At 46.6% G+C, this 22,032-nt stretch overlaps 1 protein-coding gene across 1 annotated transcript; it reads right to left on the bottom strand.

The window, feature by feature from the left end:
• Positions 1-525: 525 nt before the first annotated feature.
• RS1 (retinoschisin 1) lies at positions 526-21,232 on the bottom strand. The gene is made up of 6 exons (XM_046672899.1): positions 21,181-21,232; positions 13,436-13,461; positions 12,767-12,872; positions 5,262-5,403; positions 2,785-2,980; positions 526-678 (listed from the first exon to the last, which is right to left on the bottom strand). The coding sequence occupies exons 1-6, from the start codon at positions 21,230-21,232 to the stop codon at positions 526-528; spliced, it is 675 nt and encodes a 224-aa protein (XP_046528855.1).
• Between the last annotated feature and the right edge of the window lie 800 nt (positions 21,233-22,032).

Below are 22,032 nucleotides of genomic sequence, written 5' to 3'. Positions count from 1 at the left end.
ACAGAAGGACAGTTGGCCTGAAATGGGCTGCAGCATGGGCCCACGCACAATCTCTGTGTGCAGGAGACGAGAGCCCGGGGCAGGGGAGGCCATCCTACGTGAGGCGTTTGGACGTGTATGGCTCTCAGGAGACCAGGACACAGGCTCCCATCCACCATACTCAACGCCGCCACCCAGTCAGCCCCAAAACTTTCACTCTGCCTACCCGGTGCTCTAAAGTCCTAAGAGGCCCTGATTTAACGAAAACCTAGCTAGGAGAAACTGCAAGCTTGCTCCCCCTTTGCATTCAAAGTGAGGGTTTATGAACCTCTCTGTTCCTGTTTTGAACGTGGTAAAGCACAAGAATTCTCGAATGATCAGGGCTGCTTCGTGTTCCCCTGGGACTGCACCTTTCACAGCATCATGGAGACAAAAAAAAACCGAGAGCAGCTTGTAAAATACGGCCTTGTTTGTCACAGTGCGGCATCAGGGTCCCCCAGGCCCTCTGCGCCCTCCCCCCGAGGGCCGAGGCTGAGGCAGGAGGCGTCAGGGACACTTGCTGACACACTCCAGCAGCTCCATCCGGATGGCGATGCGGACGTGCCAGCCCAGTGGGATCAGCCGGATGAAGCGGGAAATAATTGGGGGCCGCAGCAGGTTCTGGACTGTGGAGGTTCGGTCTGAGTTTCCATAGAAGACCTAAAGAGAGGGAGAAAATCCTGTCACTGTCACATCAGGAGAGAGAAAAGGAAGAATGATTCCTGTCTGGAGCTGGCTTCAACTTCTGCCTGGAAAACCTCAGAAAGTGATTTAAGTGCAGAGAATTTGTGGATCCCTCCCACCCTAAAACCTGACCTCGAGTGATGGTTAGCTCAAGTGAGTGACCTACAGGCTCAGGGCATCTCCAAGTCACTATATGGGGACATCTAGAACAGTGCCATCCAGTATGGTAGCCACTAGCCATGTGTGACTATTTAAATTTAAATGAAGTAAAATTAGGCAACAATTCCGTTCCTCAGTCACACTAGCCAAGCTCAACAGCTTCATGTGATCAGTGGCTGCCATATTGGACAGTGCAGATATTAACATTTCCGTCATTGCAGAAAGCTCTATTGGACGGCGCTGATAAAAAAAAAAAAAAATGCCTCTTATCACCAATGTTGTGTTTTAATCCTTTGCATTTTGACAAATTTTGAAAAGGACGACCTCACACAAAGAGGAATGTTCCCGTGTTCCAAAGGTATCCAAAGTGAGATTCAAGTAAAAATTCATGAGTTGGCCCTGAAGTGGTGAGCCGAAACTTAAGTGTGTCTCTCTACGTTGATACAAATGGCAAGTACGTTTTAGACTTGGAAAAATATTTTAGAAAAAGAAAAAGACATAAAAACTAGCGGGAAGATTCTGGATGGGGGTGGGCGGTGCCCAGAATAGAGAGAAAAAGGGTTTGCTTCGTGTTTTTCAGGATGTAACAAAAAGGTACAGTGGATTTTTGGCTATATTTCCAAAGAAAGCATTCTTTGCCCTCTTTCCAGAGTCATAGTGCTCTGCCTGATGACATTGGAACATTTCATTTCCTTCTGGGATAATCTGAAAAAATCTGGGTGTCACATTGGCTTTAACCATTGACAAAACAAGAAGGACCTCGGCTGCCATGATCTTGCCTTTCTTCCCGGTAGCAACTGCCCGCACTCCCTTCTCTAAACTGTTTGCCCTTGAACTTAGTCAAGGCAGGAACCAGGTGACGAGGGTGGATGGAACAAGCTTCTCCAGGCTCCTCCGAGCAGAGTGCCTCTTTTGCAAAGAACGGTCAAGGCCTTCAGAAACACAGGGCTTGAAAAAGAATTCTCACATCTTTTTGAAAAGTCAACTAATAAGAACAAAAATGAAATAAAATGTCCAAGTATCAAGACAGTTTTTCCTATTGTGTTCAAACTCCTTGAAATCTCAACCTGTGAATGTCTTGCTGTACAAATTGTCATCAGAGAGTACAAAGCCTTCTGATTTTCAGCCCCACATGTCTACCTCACCTGATTAAATGTCCCAATTGGCCAGGGAAGTCCTCACTCTCAGGTAAAAGGACAGTTAACATTTCCAAACAGCTAGTGAGTTTTTAATTCATTGCAAATATACATTATATAGATAATATTGATTAGATCTATTTATATATATATATATGTATGTATAAGAGCCTACTGTGTTCAGTCTATGATGAACGAGACTTGGGGCTCGGCCCTCAGAAATGAGTAAGATATAAAATTGCTCCAAGGGGTAAGTGCCTCCGTGTCTGCACTGCTGGAGTTGTGTTAACCACTTACATGGTGTCGTGGCTGACTTGCGGGGTCATCCAAAGCTTGCCAGCAGTCGGTCTCCATCAATAGGAGGAGCGGCCAGAGCTGCATAAATGGATGAGAACCTGCCCGCATCACTAATGGATCAAAGCAGACCCAGGCAGCAAAGTGTTCAGCCATCCAGTGAGTTTGGAATAGTCCCCATAACCAGTTTTGATCATTCAAGCAACTATACGCTGATAGGAGAATTCAAAGATTTCTTTCGCAACAAGAGTGGCGAAACATGAGCAAAACTCTTTGGCAAACCAACCATGCTAGGCACCAGGGATACAACAAGAAAAGACACATGCGTTGTTGTTAGAGGGCAGCGGGTGTTGTGAGAAAGAAGGACAGATGGCTCACCGTGCCTTGGGGTCAGTGCTCTGACAGAGGGCGGCGACAGGAGCACAGGGACAGGGCCCTCAGGGGGGTCCCAGAGAGTGTGAGCTGACAGTGGTTTGAGGGAAGCCCAACTTACCCGGTTATTTCCGGTCTGGTCCTTATAGTAAATCCAGTTCAGGCTCTCATCAGTCCTGTACTGCACGCTGTACTTGGTCATCCACTCGTCGATGTCACAGCGCCCCTGGGTGAGGATCCCTGAAATCACCTTGACCTCCTTCAGGTCTATCTGTAACCACTGGCTGCTGTCCTGGAATTTGGAGAGCCAGGCGCACCTGCGGGGGATGCAGCGACTCACTGGGAGCCTTTCCCCGTGAGCATCTCCGAAAAGCCAGGGGGCACTGTCTCTTGAGGGGACACCAGTGCCCAAAGAGCCGCCACAAAGCTCTGGCAGGCTGAGCTGCAATCCCCTAAGCACCCAGAGGCTTGTCTCCGAGAAGTGACCAGCCTCTGTGACACTTAGATCATTCTCTCTCTCTCCCTGCATCTCCCCCACCCAAGGAAAAATTGCCAGATTCAACTAATTTGTCAAAGAAATGCCTTTGAGTGTAGCTGAAATCACCTTTGGGGTGTGGTTGAGCATGTCTTCCTTTAAAACACGAGAATGCATGATTACTGTACCCGCCAGCCCCCTTCCCTTTTCTTGGGCTCCCCTGATGTTTCTTTCTCCATGTCTTTTTTTTCGCTTTAATTTACTCTCTTCATACCTATCTGCGTCTCCCTCAGGTGCTGTCATCCGTGGCTTTCAGGGAGTGTCTACCATGTGCAGAACACTGAAGCGAGTGGCTGGAAGGGCTCTTGACAATTGTAACGCAAACCAACCATTGAAGGAACTGATTTGTTTTTTAGCTATATCCCTCAAAAATGGTAGAAACCTATACTTTCCCCTTTGTTGTTTTTTTTAAATTTTATTTTATTGTGTATTTATTAGCTTCTTGGGACTCAGTCCTTGGCTGCCTTCTCTTCTAATTCTGGACTTGCTCCTTGGGTGGCCCTTGACTTCTTACTTCCATCCCAGACGTTTCCTAAAGTCCGAATCCCGTGAACCCATTGCTGGCTAGACAACTTCTCCTGGATGCCTTACAGATCTCAAATGAAACTTCTCCAAAAGTGACCCTGATTTATCCCACTCCAACCCCTCCTTCCAGTATTCATCTCTCTGGATGACACCCCCATCCTCCCAGGGGTTCATGCCAGCGACCTGAGAGCCATCCTTGGCCCCTTCCTCTCTGTCACCTCAAATATCCGATCCATCTATTGGCTCCATCTCCAAATGTTTCTCAAAGTCATTTGCTTCTCTCCATTTCACTGCCACCACTCTGGCCCACGTCACCCTTAATTCTCGCCTAGACAGCTGTGTAGCTTACTTAACTGGTCTCCCTGGATTATTCTTGCTCCCCCCAACAGCTCTCCCCACGGGAGCCAGAAGATTTTTCTTAAAACACCAATCTGATTGTGATAGTCCCCAACTTCAACTCTTTCTCTGGTAGAGTCTGCTAATTGTCTCCCAATATGTTCTTCCCGTCTTTCTTTAGTAATAGAGCCCCTGAGTTTCCTCTGGGCAAATGGCCATCCAGCTAAGATCACATTTCCCAGTCTCCCTTGCAGCTAGGTGGGGCCATTGGACCAAGTTCTGATCAATGGGATGTGGGCAGAAGTGGCCAATAGGATTATGTTTGTATCCTTAAAGGAAAGTGGGTGTACTCTGCTCTTCTCTTCTCCCTACTGACTAGCATCTAGGTGTATAGTGGAAGCTAGAGCAGGCATCTTGGGCCCGGAGATGGAAGCTTCATGTTACGGATGACAGAACAAAGTCTGGGCCCCTGATACCATCCAGCTCCATTACCGCCATTAGCACCCCCCAGATTCCCTAATGAAACTTGTAAATGAGCAAGAACTACAGCCCGCCGTTGTTTAGGTCTCTGTACTGTGGGGCTCTTTGTTAGTTACAGCAGCACCAACATGTGTTCTAATTAAGGCACATTCAGGGTCCTCCCATTATCCCTAAAATAAGGACCACAATCCTTACCATGACATATAAGGGCCTGCACAATCTGACTTCTGCCTACCCCTCCAGCCTTGTGTCACCTGTACTCTAACCTTGCTGGCCTTCTTTATGGCCCCCATCCATGCCTCGGAGGGATCTTCCCAACTCAGGACCTTTGCACCTGCTGTACCTTGTGCCTCTCCTCCCCTCACCTGGCCAAGGGCAGGTCGCAGGTTAAATATCTTTTCCTTAGAAAGCCTTCCCTGATGCTCCAAAGGGCCAGGTCTTCTCCCTTCTTTGTCTCCTCCAGAGCACTCGTCACACTTACCCAATGATCAGTTGTGTGATTGTGTGCTCAGAGTCCATCTCCCCGGCGAAACTGGGTGCTTTTCGAAGGCCGAGCCCTCAATCCACTCTGTTCACTGCTCTAGCCACAGTCCTCGGCACGTGGGAGGCACTCAATATTTGTTGAATAAATAAATGCATTCTTTGTCATTCACTTACTACGGAGACCTACTTTTTCAAGTCACATGGAACAAAATCCCATGTGAGCCCCCTTCCCTGCTTACCCAAAGCCTTGACTGTTGAGCCGGGCCTTGTTGGCGGTCCACGAGGAGTACCAGCCCACGTACTGCTCCGGGTTGGAGCAGGTGATCTGCTCTGGGGTCACCTCTCCTGACTCGAAACCCAGGGGCTTATGGTATGGGCATTCTGGGGAAGGAAAACCAGTGCGCTTTAGAACCCTCGTATGGCGTGGCAGTGCTCCACAAATACGGCCTGGCTGAAATGACCACTCAAACCACCTCATTTGCGCTTCGGAAGGTGGAAAACTTTTTACTTGTCAGCGTGGTTCACAACGGGCTGGGCTGGGGTTTCCACCCAGTCACTGCTCTTGCCAGAAGAGAGTGAGGATGGAGTGAAGGGATTGTCATAGAGACATGACATTCGTAAAAGCAGAGCCAAGTGGTTCTATGGCAACCTCATGGCGGGGCGGGGGGGAGAATACTTCGCCGCCTCCACCAACTTAGAGACCTGAAAATGAAGAGGTTCGTAGTGAAATATCATACTTAAATGCCATACTCTTTATTTGCCTCGTTAACACAGGTTTAGCCGTCCCGCATGATGACATCAGGGTCCCTAATTTTCCTCAGGCAGCACATGATGCCAATTATAGGAGCAAAAGAAGGGTGAGCAGCAAGAAAGGTAATTATATATTAAGACTGAATTCCCACTTGAAAATTGCAGTTTTCTCACTAGTCTAATGAAAAAAAAAAAAAAAGGTGAACTGTGCCTGAATGTCTGTTGAATGAGGAACGGTTGAAAGGAAGAGCTTTTTCCAAATAAGAATAGCCAAGTTAGTTCTTCTGTGCTAATTGTCTGCTGCTTCCTACGTATTTCTTCTCATATTTAGCATTGGGTTACCTGGCCAGAGACTGCCAATTGCTCACCCAGTATCCATTGTCCCCTTCTTTTTGACTAAAGAACCTGAATTTTGTTGGGGGCAACAATGTGGCCAGCTGAAAAAATAATCTTTCCCAGCCTCCCTTGCAGTTAGAAGTGACCACAGGACACAATTTCTGACCAGTAGATATAACAGGATGTCTGCTGGGGATTTCTGATCAGGTTTTGCTTGCTTATTGTTTTTTCCTGTTGCCTAGAACAAAGGCCTGATGGCTGCTGCAACAGTAGCCATCTTGTGCCGTAGGGGTAAGGCCAAGAGAACTGCAGAAACCTCAGCCCCGATATGCTTAAGCAACTCCCTACCCCTAGTCTTTGTACCATGTGAGTCAAAACAAAACTCCTAATTCAATAAACCACTATTCAGGAGTTCTCTTGTTTATAACCAACCTAGTTTCTAGCTGAAGTTCTATAGAAAACAAATGATAAACTTCTGAAAATATTCTCCTAGTTTTCTGGTTGTGAGTTATAAACTTCAAGTAAGGTAAATCAGATTACTTTTTCCCATGTGTAAATTTGAGTTCAGATTGAAGAGCTGAACATATTTGCTGGAGCCTCATCACCTTCAACAGTAAAACGTGTGCTGAGGGCTTTCGGGAGGATAATTTTTGAAAGTCAGTAAAGCTGGATGAAACATGCAAAAGCTTGAATGCCATTTTGAGGCTCCAGAATGCCTGTAGGGACAGTCATGCCCTGTCCCCAGAGGCTAAAGACAGAAGGACAGCTTCAGGCCTCTGGCCAGGGCGCGTAACTGCCTTTCTGCCCAATGCACCAAAGCAGTAGGTCCACTCCCACCAGGCGCTGCGGTTCAGCAGGACTGGGGGCAAGGGGACAGCATTTGCAGCTTATCGAGTCCCTGAGGCTTTGGGGGCCTGTTCAAATCCTGTGGGTTCCTGAGAGAGAGAACAGGAGCATTTATGGGCCGCTCCATCACAGCTTGTGCGGCCGAATCTTCAGGGAGGCTTGTAGAGAATGCAGTATCCAGGACTCCCCCCAGAGCAGCTGCATTTTTAACAGGCACTCTTTCAAAGCGCATTTTGGAAACCTTGCCCTGCCAGGGAAGGCATCTGTTGGCTGGCGGATTCAGGGGGCCTGGTGCCCATGGCCTTGGGGGCTCCTCCACCTTGTCAACTCTCCTCCGACCTGGAAGACAAGCCCGTGCTCCTGGAAGGAGGGACGAGGCCCCAGAGGCAGAAAGCTGGGTTTCAGTTAGGCCCTTGGTTGTCACTTAAATTCTAACTGCAGGTGTCTCTAAGGCCCTCCCTCCTGAAATTCCCTTTTCTTGCTCCAGGGCCACCAGCTCTGAGGGAGGGGACAGAGGAAAGGGAAAAGCTGTCATCCCCTCTCTGATCGCTTTATTCTTGGCATTTCGCCCTTTCTCTGATTTCCCTTCACGTCTCCTTTGCCATTTCTTCCCAAGTAGTCCATCTAATAGTTAACAGTGGGCCGTAGGCTGCAGGGACCCGGCCACTGGCAATGGCCTTGGAGGCCTGTGAGGGCTTGTTCAGACATGGATCCTGCCCACACTCTCCAGGGGAGGCGATGACCTCACCGTCCCCATGGCTTCAGCCGGTGTCTGGGAGCCGATGCATGACTCCCAGGCTCCAAGCTTCATCTCGCTGCTCCCTGAATATTTTCCAGGTGAACATTTCCATCTGGGTGACCCAAAGAGGCTTCATGCCCCATATGTCCACAACTGAGCCCTTCAGCGGCCAAGCCCAAGCCCGTCGCTGACCAGCGCTCCCGTGTCAGGCATTGGTGCCTCCAGCTACCCAGCTACTAACCCAGAAACCTGGTGGTTTGGCCCAGGGCACAAAGCAGGGACTCCGAGCCTGGGCTGCCCCCTGGAATCATCCGGGGGAACTACAGAAGTGCTCATGTTCGGGCCAGACCCCCAGAGATTCTGATGGCACTGGTCTGGGGCAGGGCCTGGGCATGGGGTAAAGCTGCAGGTGATTGTAATGGGCAGCCAGGGTTATGAACGCCTGCTTAGAGCTAATGCGACCTGGGATCAGATCCAACTTTCCTTCTGCATGAACTTAGGCAAGTTGCTAACCTCTGTGGGTCTCAAGTTTCCTCATCTCTGAAATGGGCACGACAGTAGTACTGCCCTCCATAAGGTTGCCATGGGATTACACAAAATAGTATTTGTAGAGTGTACAATTTGTAGCACCTGGCCAAAAACCAGCAGCTAATGTTGGTGTCATTGGGTGAATTTGTGAGAATATATTGATGACTTCCTGAGTTTTGTGTGTCTGTTCTTCTGGTGAAGACCACCAGGGAAGGAATGTAACACCCGGCTACGCCCCTGTGACCCGTCCCTTTATTCCCCTTACAGCTCCCTGGGAAGGAGGCCAGCTTCGTGTTTCCATAGGTTTGGGCTCTCCTTGCCCCAAGAAGGAATATGCCGTGTGTGTGTGTGTGTGTGTGTGTGTATCCGCATGGGCGTGATATTTGAGAAAGGAGAAGCCTATTGACTGCCTCTCTCAGGCTTATGGATTTGGAAGGTCTAGGCCTCAACAGGAATTAGCTGCTTATCCCAGAGGAGGAGGTAGCTGGAGACCCTGGGCTTTGACCGTTGTGTGTGGGGGGAACTTGTGGTAGGGGCCTGAGCTCCGAGGGGACATAGTTCCTCTGAGGGGGCTGGACCACAGAAGGGGCCTGGGAGACCTGAGCTCTGGGCACCCTCAGGAAACTTGGGAAGGTGCCCAAGTTGAGCTGGGTTCAGAGGGAGAAGAGCCGCCAGCAAGGCGTCCACCTTCGAGTGGGGCAGTGGGTCGGGCAGCGAGCCTGCTGCCCAGCCTGAGCCCAGCCCTGACCCTAGGAGGCCGTCGCAAGCCTGGGGCCAGGGGCAGGGGGGAGGTGGGCATGTAGTCCAAAGGAGAACGGAAAACCTTCAACAATCCTGTCTTCAGACTCCTCACAGGCCATGACAAAGGGGGACTACAACTGGAGTTATTTGAACTTGGAACAATTAGAAAACATGACATTTCTCGTGCTGTGTGTGCTGTGGAGTAAACTGACCTCCGGTTATGTTACTATTATTTTTCCTGACTCCTTTCCCTCTCTCCTCCTCCTTCCATGATCCTCGCTGAGCTCCCTTCAGGTCTTCTAGCAGGCCTGGAGGCCCTCCCTTGAGGCTGTTCCCTCTGCCTGTGACACCCCTGTCCCGCCTCCTCCCCCTTCACCTGGCCAACTCTGCTCGTGCTGCAGATCTCTGCCTGCTTCCGCTGCCCAGCCCGAGCGGGGTAAGGGCCCTATCCCTGCCCCTCATCCCTCCTCCTCGTGCGTATTTCATTGTCGGCTCCCTAGCTCTGCCTCGCTCACCATTCTATCCTCTGAGGAGAGCGTGCCCGCACGTGCTGGGCACTCAGCAGTTACTGACTGGATGGCAGGATAAACCAACATTGCCAGCCCATCTTGGATGGTCACTGGGGATAAGCAGAGAAAATGGCAGAAACACGAAGCGGAGGGCTCAGGGAGGAAGCAGACATTGGCCAGGCCAGAGAATTCCCACTGGCCTAATCAAAAATAGACTGACAACTGAGCATCAGCTAGTATTATGCAACGCGAACAATGTTGCTGAAGGAACTAAGGGACCCCACTAGACATGCACAGAATATGCCCTTCCCGGGGTTTCGGCCCCATGGAAGTGTGTTACTGTAGCTATTAAGTAACATTTTAAATGGAGGAAGAATGTTTCTACATTCATTTTAAGGAAAAACTTGCATCTTCTGTGGCACAAGTGGCTCTTCTGATTGGATGAGTAGATGCATAAAGGCATATGCCCAACGTGCTGGTGGTCCAGGCTGCGTATCCTCAACATGTCAGCCTTTCTGATTCAGTAGATGATTTCTCGATTTGTAGGCATGAGGGCCAGACATGCTTATAAAGAATGTCAGCCTCAAGGAGCACAAGGAGAGGTCAGCGGCATTCTTGACAAGAGATACATGAATACTACTATGCACTTGTATTAGACTTGATTATATATGACAATGTATAGAATACAGAACAATATTTATCGAAGGAGTATAAACTTGAATATAATACGGAGATATGAAATCTAGAATAATATAGTAAAGCATCGAGTCGTTGGATTTCTTATACTTTGATGCCTTCCCTCCCCTAGGTCCCCCCTCAGAGAGCTGAGACAGTCAGGGCTCAACCACAGAAAAGACAGACCTTTTAGTATTTTTAATAGCGTTAAGCTGAAGATTAGGAGGCCGTAATGCACCTAGCCGGTCACCTTCTGCTCTGCGGGTGGGGCCTCCGGGCAGTACCTGCCAGTGTGCACCTGGGAGCGCCTCCTGGCACCTCTGAATGACCCTCCTTTCCTTCTGTGCTTTCTAGGCTCTTCTTCCCTAAACTGAACTCTGCTGGAAGAAGTGAATCTTAGGTTCCAGAGAGACCAACACTTGTCCTTGACATTCCGATGAGGATCTGAGGCACTGATGGACAAGTGACTTCTGAAAGATTGTGGCTGGTCCTGCCCTGAATCATTTCTTTTATGAAAAAACCAATTAACACCAATGAATCAACCATCTAACACCAAGGTGGTATTTTTTTCCTTCCTGGAAATACCTGTGTTGTTTAAAAACACAAACAAAAAAAACCAGTGAGGAGAGGAGAACACTTATGCTAAAAGAATTTCTGATTTCAGAACGTCAAGTTCACGGCAACTGCATAGAGGAGAAAGCTTGGGGGACCAGGGTCACTCTCACATTTCTCAAACAGACGGCCCTCCTCAGCGTCACAGTTGATTGGGCCAATGAAGCCACATAAATAATCTCTTTTCAATTTCTTCTTAGAAAGCACTTCCTTGGAATAGAATTCCAGTAGGTCTCATGCCTCTAGCGAAGAGAACATTTGTTTCCACTAAATGGTCAACTCCTCCAGGGGGGAGGTAATGCCTTCATTTTTGTCTCCCCATCAGTGCCTGGCACATAACAGGCACATGATGAAAGAGGGTGGAATTGAATTCTAAATGGATTATTAAGGAGGGTGCTTCACTGTTGACTGGGCAGATCACACCAACATATAATGGCTGCGGGAGCTCCTGCCATGGAGCACAGTGGGACATCCCATAGGAGAAGCCCACCGAACTAAACAGCCCTGACTGTTTTCCTCACTCCTGGGATCCCACTGTTCCCTTCCAGAAGACTGAGTTCAGAAACAACTTCTTACCCTTTTAGTAACTAGGAAAACGAAGGCAGCAAAAGCCTTTCCAGACCCCCCTCCCCTCCCCACAATTCGCTATTTTAATGCAAATTTAATGAAATATGCAGAGAGGCTCACACACATACACACAAACCTGTCTCTCATGGAGCTATTAGAGCGATTATGGAAAGTGAGTCATGTTGTCTGGTGGCACCATCATAAGCCTAGAGATGGGTGGCAGGGACACTTTCATGCAAGAGAGGCTCAGAGCTGTGGAAAGGACTGAGCGTTGCAAATACTTGCAGGGCCGCCCCAAGCCTCTGGAAGTCAGAGTGTGAGTTCTCAGGAGGCAGGAGGAAAAGAAGCTGACCTTGAGTAAATGCTCCAGTTTGCCAGGTACAACACAAGGTACTTTAATGCCTCATCAGATTCATTCCTCATACCAGCTCCCCAGAGCAGGGGCCGGCAAACTGTGGCCCTTGGGCTAAATGTGGCTCACCGCCTGGTTTTGTAAACAAAGTTTTATTGGAACACAGCCATACTCATGCATTTACACATTGTCTGTGGCTGCTTTCCCACTACAATGGCAGAATTGAGGAGTTGAGACCATATGGCTCACAGAGCCACAAATATTTACTTACAGTCTGGTCCTCTACAGACAAAGTTGCAGGCCCCACCTTAGAGGAAGACATTCATATTAGTCAGGAAAGGCTGTTATGCTGCGGAACAAATTGTCCTGGAAATTTCAGAAGCTTAACACAACAAAGGTTTATTTTTCACTCAGGTCACTTGTCCATGATGGGTCTGCAGGGAGTTCTGCTCCACTTACCCTCCCAGGCACCCAGGCTGAAGGACAAGCCACTCTCTCAAGCAGGGAAAGGGTGAGCCATAGAGTTGAGTACCAGTCCTAAGTGCCTCATTTCAGAAGCGACAGGCTCACTTTGGCTGGAACTGCTCATGTGGCACCAGCTAATGGCAAGGAGGCTGGAATGTGGGGAAATGCTTGGTTGTCTGGTGAGCAATAAATACCCAGGCCCAGTACTCTTACCTCCATTTGACAGAAAAAGACCGAAGTGGGAGTCCTAGATAAGAGATGAGGTAGCCAGCCTTCCAACTCTGGTCTTTCTGGCTCGAAGGCCTATGCTCTTCTCAAAACTCCCTGCCACCGACCATTAATTTATTTTCACTAAATTCTATTAATCTCTTTTACTGAAAATTATGTCCCATCTTATCATCTCACCAAGGCCAAGTAGAGATCCAGGAAGCTGTTCTGAGCAATGACATCAGTGGAGTTGGTTGGAGCAGTGGCCATTGTGAGATTTGAAGCTCAAAGGCCAACTGGAGAAAACCCAGAGCATGGTATTCGGGGGTTTAATTCAGCTTGGTTGAAAGGAGAAGAGACAGGGTGTTCCCAAGGATACCCCAAGGATCTGGTGTCCCAAGGAGAGGGGACACTCACCCGGTATGCAGTCTAAGGAGGTGGCACCCACAGACCACAGGGTGTTGGTGCCTCCTTGGCAATCGCACTTGCACGCTTTGTGGTACCAGGGGTCCTCGCCCTCATCCTGTGAGAAGCCAGAGGGGCAGGAGCATCAGAAAAGTCATGGTCAAAGGCACCTGCGGTCCGCACCTCAGGAAAAGCCTTGCTCATTCATTGCCTACAGTCTATGGCTGCTTTCACACTACTATAGCACAATCGAATTATTCATCCAGCCTTAACACGCACAGTTGCCACTCAGCTTTGAGTGTGCCACTGTGAGTAACCAGCTAGTAATCTCACAGACACACCGTGTAGAGGGCAATGTTCACCCCATTATAGTTATCTTCGGGGGCTTGGGGAGGCCAAATCCAAGGTCAGGCTCCTCACATCCCCCGGAAGTCCCTTCTGGGGATCCAATTTTATAAGGTACTGGATTCGAGATTACGCCGTCTGATTTAAGACCTGGTTTACTTGTATTCTCTCATTGAAACACCAATCTTGGAGCTTGCCCAGATAAAACATACTATTGCCACCACCAGAAAAAAAATACATTTTTTTAAAAAGTGATAATCCTATACATCATTTTTGGTTAGGAAAATCTTCAAAAACGGGATCCACATAAATTCCAGCCTTCCTACTGTAACGTACCTCAGTAGACGATAATCCCAGTGTGGCTGAGCAGAAGGACAAGAGAGGAAAAATCAAGTTAAAAAAAGAAAGAGAAATTCAACAAAATGATACATTACATGGAAAAGCAAAATGAAAATAGTCACATATAAGTTAACAAAGCCCCTTCTGGAAGAAGTCAAACTGGTAAATATCTGCCAGGAAAAACATCCACAGATGTCGAGAAACTAGGGACAGTGAAATTAAACAGAAAGACAAGGATCGTTATTATTATTGTTCATTATAGAATTTTGGAAAATATATTAATGCAGCAAAGAGAAAAAAAAACCTGTTTTTTTTTTTTTACCACCAAAGGCAACGCTGTTAACATCTTAGTGTAAATCTTTCCCGTCTTTTTTCTATGTGTATTTTTTAAAACATATATGAGAACCAACTATCTAAACAATGTTTACGTTTCTTTTCCACTTGACATTAACATTGCGAGTTTTTCCCTTTACTTGTTAACTATCATCATTCCTAGTGTCTCCCCCACTGTGACGTATATACGTTACTTAGGATTAGGACTTTGTTTAGAAAATCTTTTTTAGGTTTGCCTAGAATGTACAGAAAATATCAAACTACAATGAAAGCATAAATATCGTATAAATGATGTAGGAAAATTGAAAAGTGTGCAAAATTTAACATAAAGCTATCTTTATAGAAATATGAATAATAAATTATGAAATTATGAATAAATTATGCCTACTTTAATAGGAAAAGAATTTGTATATATTAACAAAAACTGATGGTTTAAAGCTGCACTGCCTAATGTGACAGCCACTAGTCCTGTGTGGCTGTTTGAATTTAAATTAATTAAAATTCTTAAAATTAAAAATTAAAATTAAAAATTGAAATTAATAAAATTAAAAATTCAATTCCTCAGTCACACCAGCCACATTTCAAGCACTTACTGGTCACATGTGGCTAGCGGCTACTGTACTGGATGGTGCAGATACAGGACATTGCCACTTTCGCAGAAGTTTCCATTAGACATGGCACCAAAGCTCCATTTCCCATTTTCAACAAAACAAATACTTTCATTTCTTTTCTGATTATAAAAGCAACACACAACTATTATAAATATCTCAAACAAAACCTGAGTGTCGACAGTAAGAAATGAAAGTCCTTCCTTAACCACTTTCCTATCTAAAAATTGAATCTGCTGCCCACAAAAACTTTCAGATTTGTTTTAGAAAGTAAAGGAATGGTCTCACCTTTTTCATCACAATTATAAAGCTATCTTTTAAAAATTGTGCCTTCGTTTAAATAATACATATTTACCCATTCCACAAACCACTTTTGCACGTCTACTGTGAGTGTGGCACTGCACTAGGGCCTGGGCCTTCTGAAATGGAAGCCTCGATCTTTGCCCACCAGGGGCTTGAGGATCCAAGAGAAGATGGACCCCTGGACAATGCACGTGGTGAGTACTCTGTCGGGTCATGCATAACTTGCAGTGGGAGTCCCGGGGGCATTATCTTTTAGCCTGCGCAGATTCAGGGTCATCCCTCACCCATGGTCACCAAACTCCTCTCTCTCCTGGGCCCCTGTCCACTGGCTGTTCATTCCTGGAGACTCCTTGGTCCACATGCTATGGGTAGAATTGACCCCCTCAGGTAGCGGTGAAGGTTAGGGAGCGAGCGCCATCTTGATAGGAGGCCAAGCCCTGTTCTGGCAAAGGAAGTTACCAATGACTTCTTAATTTCACATCCAACGGGCTCTTCCCAACCCTGCCCTTAGGTCTTCACTCGGCAACATTGGGTGGTGTCAGTCCCTCTCATCTTCCCCATCACACTGCTCACTTGTTTCCTCTCCCACCACTCTGAATAATCCTCAATCTCTCTTGAGAGCTCTGCTTCCTCTTCCTCCCACCCCCATAAATGTTGCTAAATCCAAGATTCCGACACCTGCATTGAATGGCTTCCTGGATATCTCCCCGTAAGTGTCTCTTACTATCTGAAACTGTACCCAACCAAGTGTTGGCAAGGTCATGAGCAACCTGAACTCTCATATGTTGAAGGTAGGGGTATAGGTTGGTCTAACCTCTTTGAAAAACTGTTTGGACATTTATGTTAAGGCTGGACATATACGTTTCCTATGACCCAGCAATTCCACTCCTAAGAATTTACCCACCAGAAGTGCATACATATGTTCTCTGACAAACAAAAACATGTACTAGATTATTCACAGCAGCAGTGTTTGTAACAACCCCAAACTGGAAACACTCATATGCCCATCAAGAGTAGAACAGTATGATATTGTGATTTATAAGAAATTTATAAGAAACATATATTTGGTCATTCAGATGACCAAAATATATTTCTCATATATATTTGGTCTTCATCCACAGTTCCTGGTTCACAGCTCCCAAAACCCTTGGAATTTCCTAAGCATGAGAGTCACAAACCGTATCTCTTGTTACGTTAATGAGGTGACTTTTGAAAAGCACCCAAGGGTGGGGGCTGGTTGCCAGTGGAGACAGCTGTGTGATCAGAGGATTGGAACTTTCAGTCCCCACCCCCTGATTTCCAAGGGGGGTGGGGTGGGGCTGGAGGTTGAATCAATTGCCAATGACTTAGTCAGTCATGACTATGTAGTGAAGCCTCCATAAGAACCCGAAATGACAGCTCATGGGCCTTTTTTGGAGAGCTTCCACGCTGGGGAACCAGAACGCTTCCACGTGCCACCGTGCTGGGCCCCAAGCTCCATGAGGACAGAAGCTCCTTTTTTCGAGACCTTGCCCTACGTATCTCTTCCTCTGGTTATTGATTCATATCCTTTAATGTCCTTTGTACTAAATCGGTAATCCAGTGAGTAAATGGGTTTTCTTCAGTTCTGTGAGCCATTCTAGCAAATTAATTGAACCCAAGGAGGGGGTCTTGGTAACCTCTGATCTATGGCCCATGGATCAGAAGCACAGGTAGGAAGCTGGGCTCGTGACTGGCATCTGACGTGCAGGGCGGTCTGGTGGGACTGAGCACTTTCCCTGTGGAATCTGATTCTATCTCCAGGTAGGTAGAGTCAGAATTGAGTTGAATTCTCAGACACTCTGCTGGCATGAGGGAACCGCTTGTTGGAGTGGGGAGCCTCCACGCACACACATCGGAATTGGGTCTGGGAATCCTTTGCAAACGGATCCACGTGGTAAGTTCACATGGTGGAACCCCATACTGCAATGAAAATGAAGGCTCTCCAGCTCCACGCCTCAACGTGGCTGCGTCTCACGAACAAGGTTGAGTGAAAAGTCACATGCTAAAGTGGACACACCATATGAAGCCATTTAAAATGCACAAAACCAGGCAAAAGTTATCTATGCTATTAGATTTTAGGGTCTTGGTCGCACTAGGGACAGGGAGTGGTAGAGAGGAAGCCCAGAGAGGGTGTCTGGGGGCCTGGTAACGTTCTGTTATTTGGTCCAAGGGCTGGTTATGTGGGTGTGTTCAGAGTGAAAATTCATTGAGCTGTACACCTACCTACCTCTACTTTTCTGTGTGTACATTATACTTAAATAAATGTGTGTACGTTATTCTTCAATATAAACTTTTTTTAAAAAACAGAACCCATTACATCCTTCCTCAGGTGCTTCTCCTTTCTCTATTTCTCATCCTACTGAATGGCTCTGCCATTCATCTACCACCCCATCCAGAGACCGGGGACTCGTCTTAGTCGCCTCTTTTTCCTAAACCCCCACATCCAGTGTCTACCAGGGGCCTTTTTCCCTCTGCACCCCCATTACCACTTCCTGTTTTACGCCTTACCCTCTCTCCTGGTTACTCTCCCCGCTAAAGGGAGACCTCGCCTCATCCATCCCCTGTGCTGCCAATGGAACAGAATGCAAATCTGATTGTGTCACTTTCTTGCTCCAAACCTTTTGGTGGGTCCCCTTGCCACAGTCCAAGTTCCACCTGGCCTGCGTGTTCTAGGAAGAGCGAGGGGCCCTGGGGCTGGAGCCAGGGAATAAAGGAGAGTTTTAGGAGATGAAGCGGGGAGCATTAAGGGAGGCAGTCTGTGCAGGGCCTTGTGGGCACCCAAGGACTTTGGCATTTACCCTGAGTAAGACATTGGGGAGGGTCAAAGGGAGGAGAGACAAGACTGCCTGTGATTTACAAGGCTCCCTCTGGCTGCTGAGTGTAGACCAGACTGCCGGGGCAAAGCTGGAAGCAAGGAGCCTAGTCAGGCAAGTGCCATCATCCAGAGGAGAGATGACGGCAGCTTGGCCCAGCATGGTGGCAGTGGAGGTGATGAGAAGTGGCTGGATTCTGACTGTTTGGAAGGTGGTGCCAACAGGATTTGCTGACAGATGACATGGGTGTGAAAGAAAGAGAGGTTTGAGGCCCAAGTAACTGGGTGGAGAGAGCTACCATTTGCTGGGGGAGGAGAAGGTTCCAGGGGGAGCAGGGATTTGAGGGGAAGGGATTTAACTATTCTGTTTGAGAGGCCTTTGGGGACACCCAAGTGTTGACCTTGAGTGGGCAGCTGGCTGGAAGCTTCTGGAGCTCAAGGGAAATCTCAGATAGCCTGGGTGGTGCCCTGTGCTCCTTGCAGTTAATTCGTACATGAAACCAGAGCCTCAGTCCCGCAGCTGCTCCCCAAAAACTGCAAAGTAGATGAGCGGTTGGCATCTAGCTGATTTGGGGGTTGTTATTCTAGGAGGCACTCAGCTCCATCCCATCTCAAGAGAAGCTGGGGAGCGCTGACATGCAGAAAGGCTCTGCCAGTTGGGCAAACATCAATTGTGCCAAGACCCTCTTTTGCCGGGGACCAAGGGCGAGGCGTGTCAGTCACTGACAGCATGGCCTTAATAACCAAATCAATTTGGCCCAGAGGTGTGTCTGTCACTGAAGAGGGTCTATGCGGCTGCAGCTGAGCAAACCCAGAGTTCAAATGGGGCCCCTTGAATTGCCCCGGACTTCAGGGCCTTTTTTGTTACCCGGTCTACGGGTGGGCCCTGGAGCGGCTCCATGTTCTGCAGAAGCAAAGCATCAGGCAAAAAGGAAAGGGCGAGGAGGTTCGTCACTGTCTACCAGTGGAGAGGAAGAGACCTAAGAGGAAGGCCTGGTTTCAGAGCCACTGCCTGTGCTCAGTCAAATGGGCAGAATTCTGGCATTTTTTTCCCTCCCAGGCTCCCCTCCCCAGAAAGCCTTCGTCTGCAGACAGCCTGGCATTCTGAGACACCAGAACCTCATGCAAATAAGCAGAGAGGGAAGGAACAACAAGCATTTTACAGGAAAAGCTGTCACCAAGGGAGCAGCAACGTGGCTGCTGTAGCCCCCAAAATGAATCACCAAAAAGCTGGGGAATAAAAGCATGTTTGACAGCAACATCGTATAATACCAGGAAATAATGTAGTTGAAATGAGCAAAAGAAAACAGGTCAGCCTTTAAAGGAGAAAGGAAAAGATTTAGATGACGTGGTTGCCTATTTTTCTCGGATGGGTTTTCGCGATTCCTCCACGGTATGGGTTTCCGCTAGAGCATCTGGGAAGTCTGCCACTCACCAGTCTTAGATACATGCAATATGGGAGCATTCTGCCCTTTTGCTCAAAGGGCCATGCCATGGGGAAACCCTCATTACCACAGCAAGAAAATTCAAGGCATGCTGTTTCTCGAAATGTACCTTGCAAGCCCAAGAGGAAAGTGCCCATTAGACACACATAGGAAAGACTATTTTAGTCTTTTTGATTGGCTGTCACTAAATACAGAGCTTTCCTTCCCATGGAAACAGATAAAGCTGAGGAGAAAAGCATAAAATTATGAATGATAAAAACTGTAACCAGCTTCCAATCTACTTGAGAAACAAGAATAAGCCACAGGAGAAAAACGGCAGGCTGCAGTACCAACCCTCTCGAAGAAGAAAGAAGGAAATTGCTTCTGGTGTGAAAGTGTTACTATTTTAGGCGACAGGCATATTCCTGGGTAAATCTGTCTTCCGGACATGCTTCAACCCAAATGAACCTCACAAACATATGCCTAGTGAAAGACAAAAGACCATAAGTTGTATGATTCCACTGAAATGAAATGTCCAGAACAGACAAATCTCTGGAGACAGAAAGTAGATCAGTGTTTGGGGGGAGGGGGAAATGGGGAGCGAGTGTGGAATGTGTGCAGGTTTCTTTTTGGGGTGATGAAAATGTTCTAAAATTAGATTGTGTGCTGCACAAATCTGCAAATATACTAAAAACCATTGAATTGCACACTTTAAATGGGTGAATTTAATGGTATGTAAATTACATCTCAATAAAGCTGCTTAAAAAAAAAATCTGCTATCCCTGATGGTTGGCACACCTGCAGAGAGGACACCCTCACCTGTAAGATGAAGTTTGGCGATTCTTTGGTTTGTTTTTATATAATAACCATGACCAAGTAATGAACCAACATAATTTAATAAGATGGATGTTTTCAAAATCATCATTGGCATTGAATCCAAAAGTACAACGTACGATAAACAGAAGCCTGCCTCAGTTATAAAACATAGGTAGTGTTTAATTATGATGATTTGTGCATTCCCAGATGAACCTTCACCCAACGTACAGGTGGAGTCAATCCAAAAGCATCTTAAAGTATTAAGAGTTTCTGGGATGAGTTGCTGACTCTTAATTGTAAAGGGGGAAAAAAAAGAGACAATTGGGCTAAATGACTCACACTTAGAAACATATTTGGGTTTGCAAAATGACCTTGGGATTATATTTTTACAAGTCTTTCCAAATACTGGGAAATGTGACTAAATAACAAAGGTCAGGAGACTGGGGAATCATGAAAGCGAGTACTCTACCAATAAAATATAAGGAGAGGGTAGAAAGGAGAGTGAAGTAAACCAGGGATTCTGATTCTATTTGTGTGGGTTTCGTCGTGTCTGTCTACCAGGTCATTTGCAGAGTGGCGAGGCCTCCTCTTCCTGCCCTCCTCATCTCCTGTCATGCACATAAAAACACAAGGCGCACAAAGAAGACATTCGACCAATTTCTAATGTCCAGAATGATCCTAAAAAGGAATTCTGAGCTGACAGGTCCTTGAGAGCTGAGAGAGGCATGAAAGTACTATTTCAAAGATTGAAAGAGAATTGGATAATGTTTTAGAGATTTGCGTTTAATTTCGCCTCACTCCTTTAAGCATATCACTCCTGCCAGGATATTCAGAAATTTAAAAATGATTGCGTATATTGAGTCTTTGGGAGTTCTTGACTCTCGGTTGGATTATGCTTTCTATTAAAGTCCAGTGGTACTTGGCCTGTTATGTTAATCCATATTTAAACTAGGGTGACCTCACGTCCCAATTTGCCTGGGACAGTCCTGGTTTACACCTGTTGTCCCAGCAGAATTATTAATAGCATCTTCTTCCACTCTCAATAGCATCCTGGTTTGGAAGATTAAATTCTACAATCACTCTAACCTTGACTTCTAAAAATATTCAAGAACGCGCCACACTTTCTTATTAATTGTTGCAAATTATAGCTACACTTTCTGAGACCCTTCTTTCTGTCCTATTTTAAGCATCCTTTGAACTTTAGAAGTCTCTTCACAAAACGAGACAGCCAGCGGCGAGACAAAAAGGACCGCATCCATATCAAGACAACTGTTGTTCATTAACAATCCATATTACTTAATTAACATGCCTTGCTAATTAATAATATTTTAATTATTCAGGTTGTATTTCTCTTAATCAGCTATATTATTAATTCAAGTGTATTATTAAGTATTTAATGAGTGCTAATGGTTGGATAGCACATACCTTCATAGCCAAAGAGAAGTAAAAACAAGAAGCCTTCTATTTTGCGTGGCATTCTCCCCTTGTCCTTGGCAGCAGCTCTACCTTCTCGAAGTGGAGAGCTTCTCCAGGAGCAGGAGCTTAACTTGAGCACTGGCCTCATTAAGCATCTTATTCCATTTAGTTCTTAGGGCTTTCGCTGAGCCCCACCAAGTTAACCCACATAGTTACTTACCCCAACACGGAAGTCTCAGAGAAAAATCTAATGTCAACTCAGGTCCATTTAGCAAAGGAAGATATTGGTTTTACTCTGTCTTTAAGTGGAAGGGGAACAGTGGAAGGAAATAGAAACTAGAAGCAGAAGACCCAGGTCTTAATCCTTTCACCGCCATCATCTTCTAGGGGGTGACCTTGAGCAATTTCCTGCCAAACAAGCACTAACATTCTTGAATTCTATGAAAATGACATGGATTCCCCTCTCAGAAAGCACCTTGGCATCATTTTCATACTATTCACTCAGGAAAATACTGAATTTGGGAGAGGGGGACAGTTACACACAAAGATGTGCATTGCTGTGTTATTTATAATAACAAAACCTGGGGAACAATCTACATGGTCAAGGTTAGGGGGTTCAGTGCAGCAGGTGGGGTTAAGAGCAGAGATTCCCAAGCCAGACTGGGGGCAAATCCCAGCTCAAACACTTGTTAAGTGATCTTGGGCAAGTTACTTAAAGTCTCTGTGCCTCAACTTTCTCATCTGTAAGATGGTGATAATAATGCCTACTTCACAGAGTTAGCCTGAGGCTTAAATAGGATGATATATATATATAATACTTATAACAGTGCTTGACATAATTAGCTATTATTATTGTACAGC

This window comes from Equus quagga, chromosome 10 (genome assembly GCF_021613505.1).
Source record: "Equus quagga isolate Etosha38 chromosome 10, UCLA_HA_Equagga_1.0, whole genome shotgun sequence".
Classification (NCBI taxonomy): domain Eukaryota; kingdom Metazoa; phylum Chordata; class Mammalia; order Perissodactyla; family Equidae; genus Equus; species Equus quagga.
This window is presented reverse-complemented; position numbering and strand designations above follow the sequence as displayed.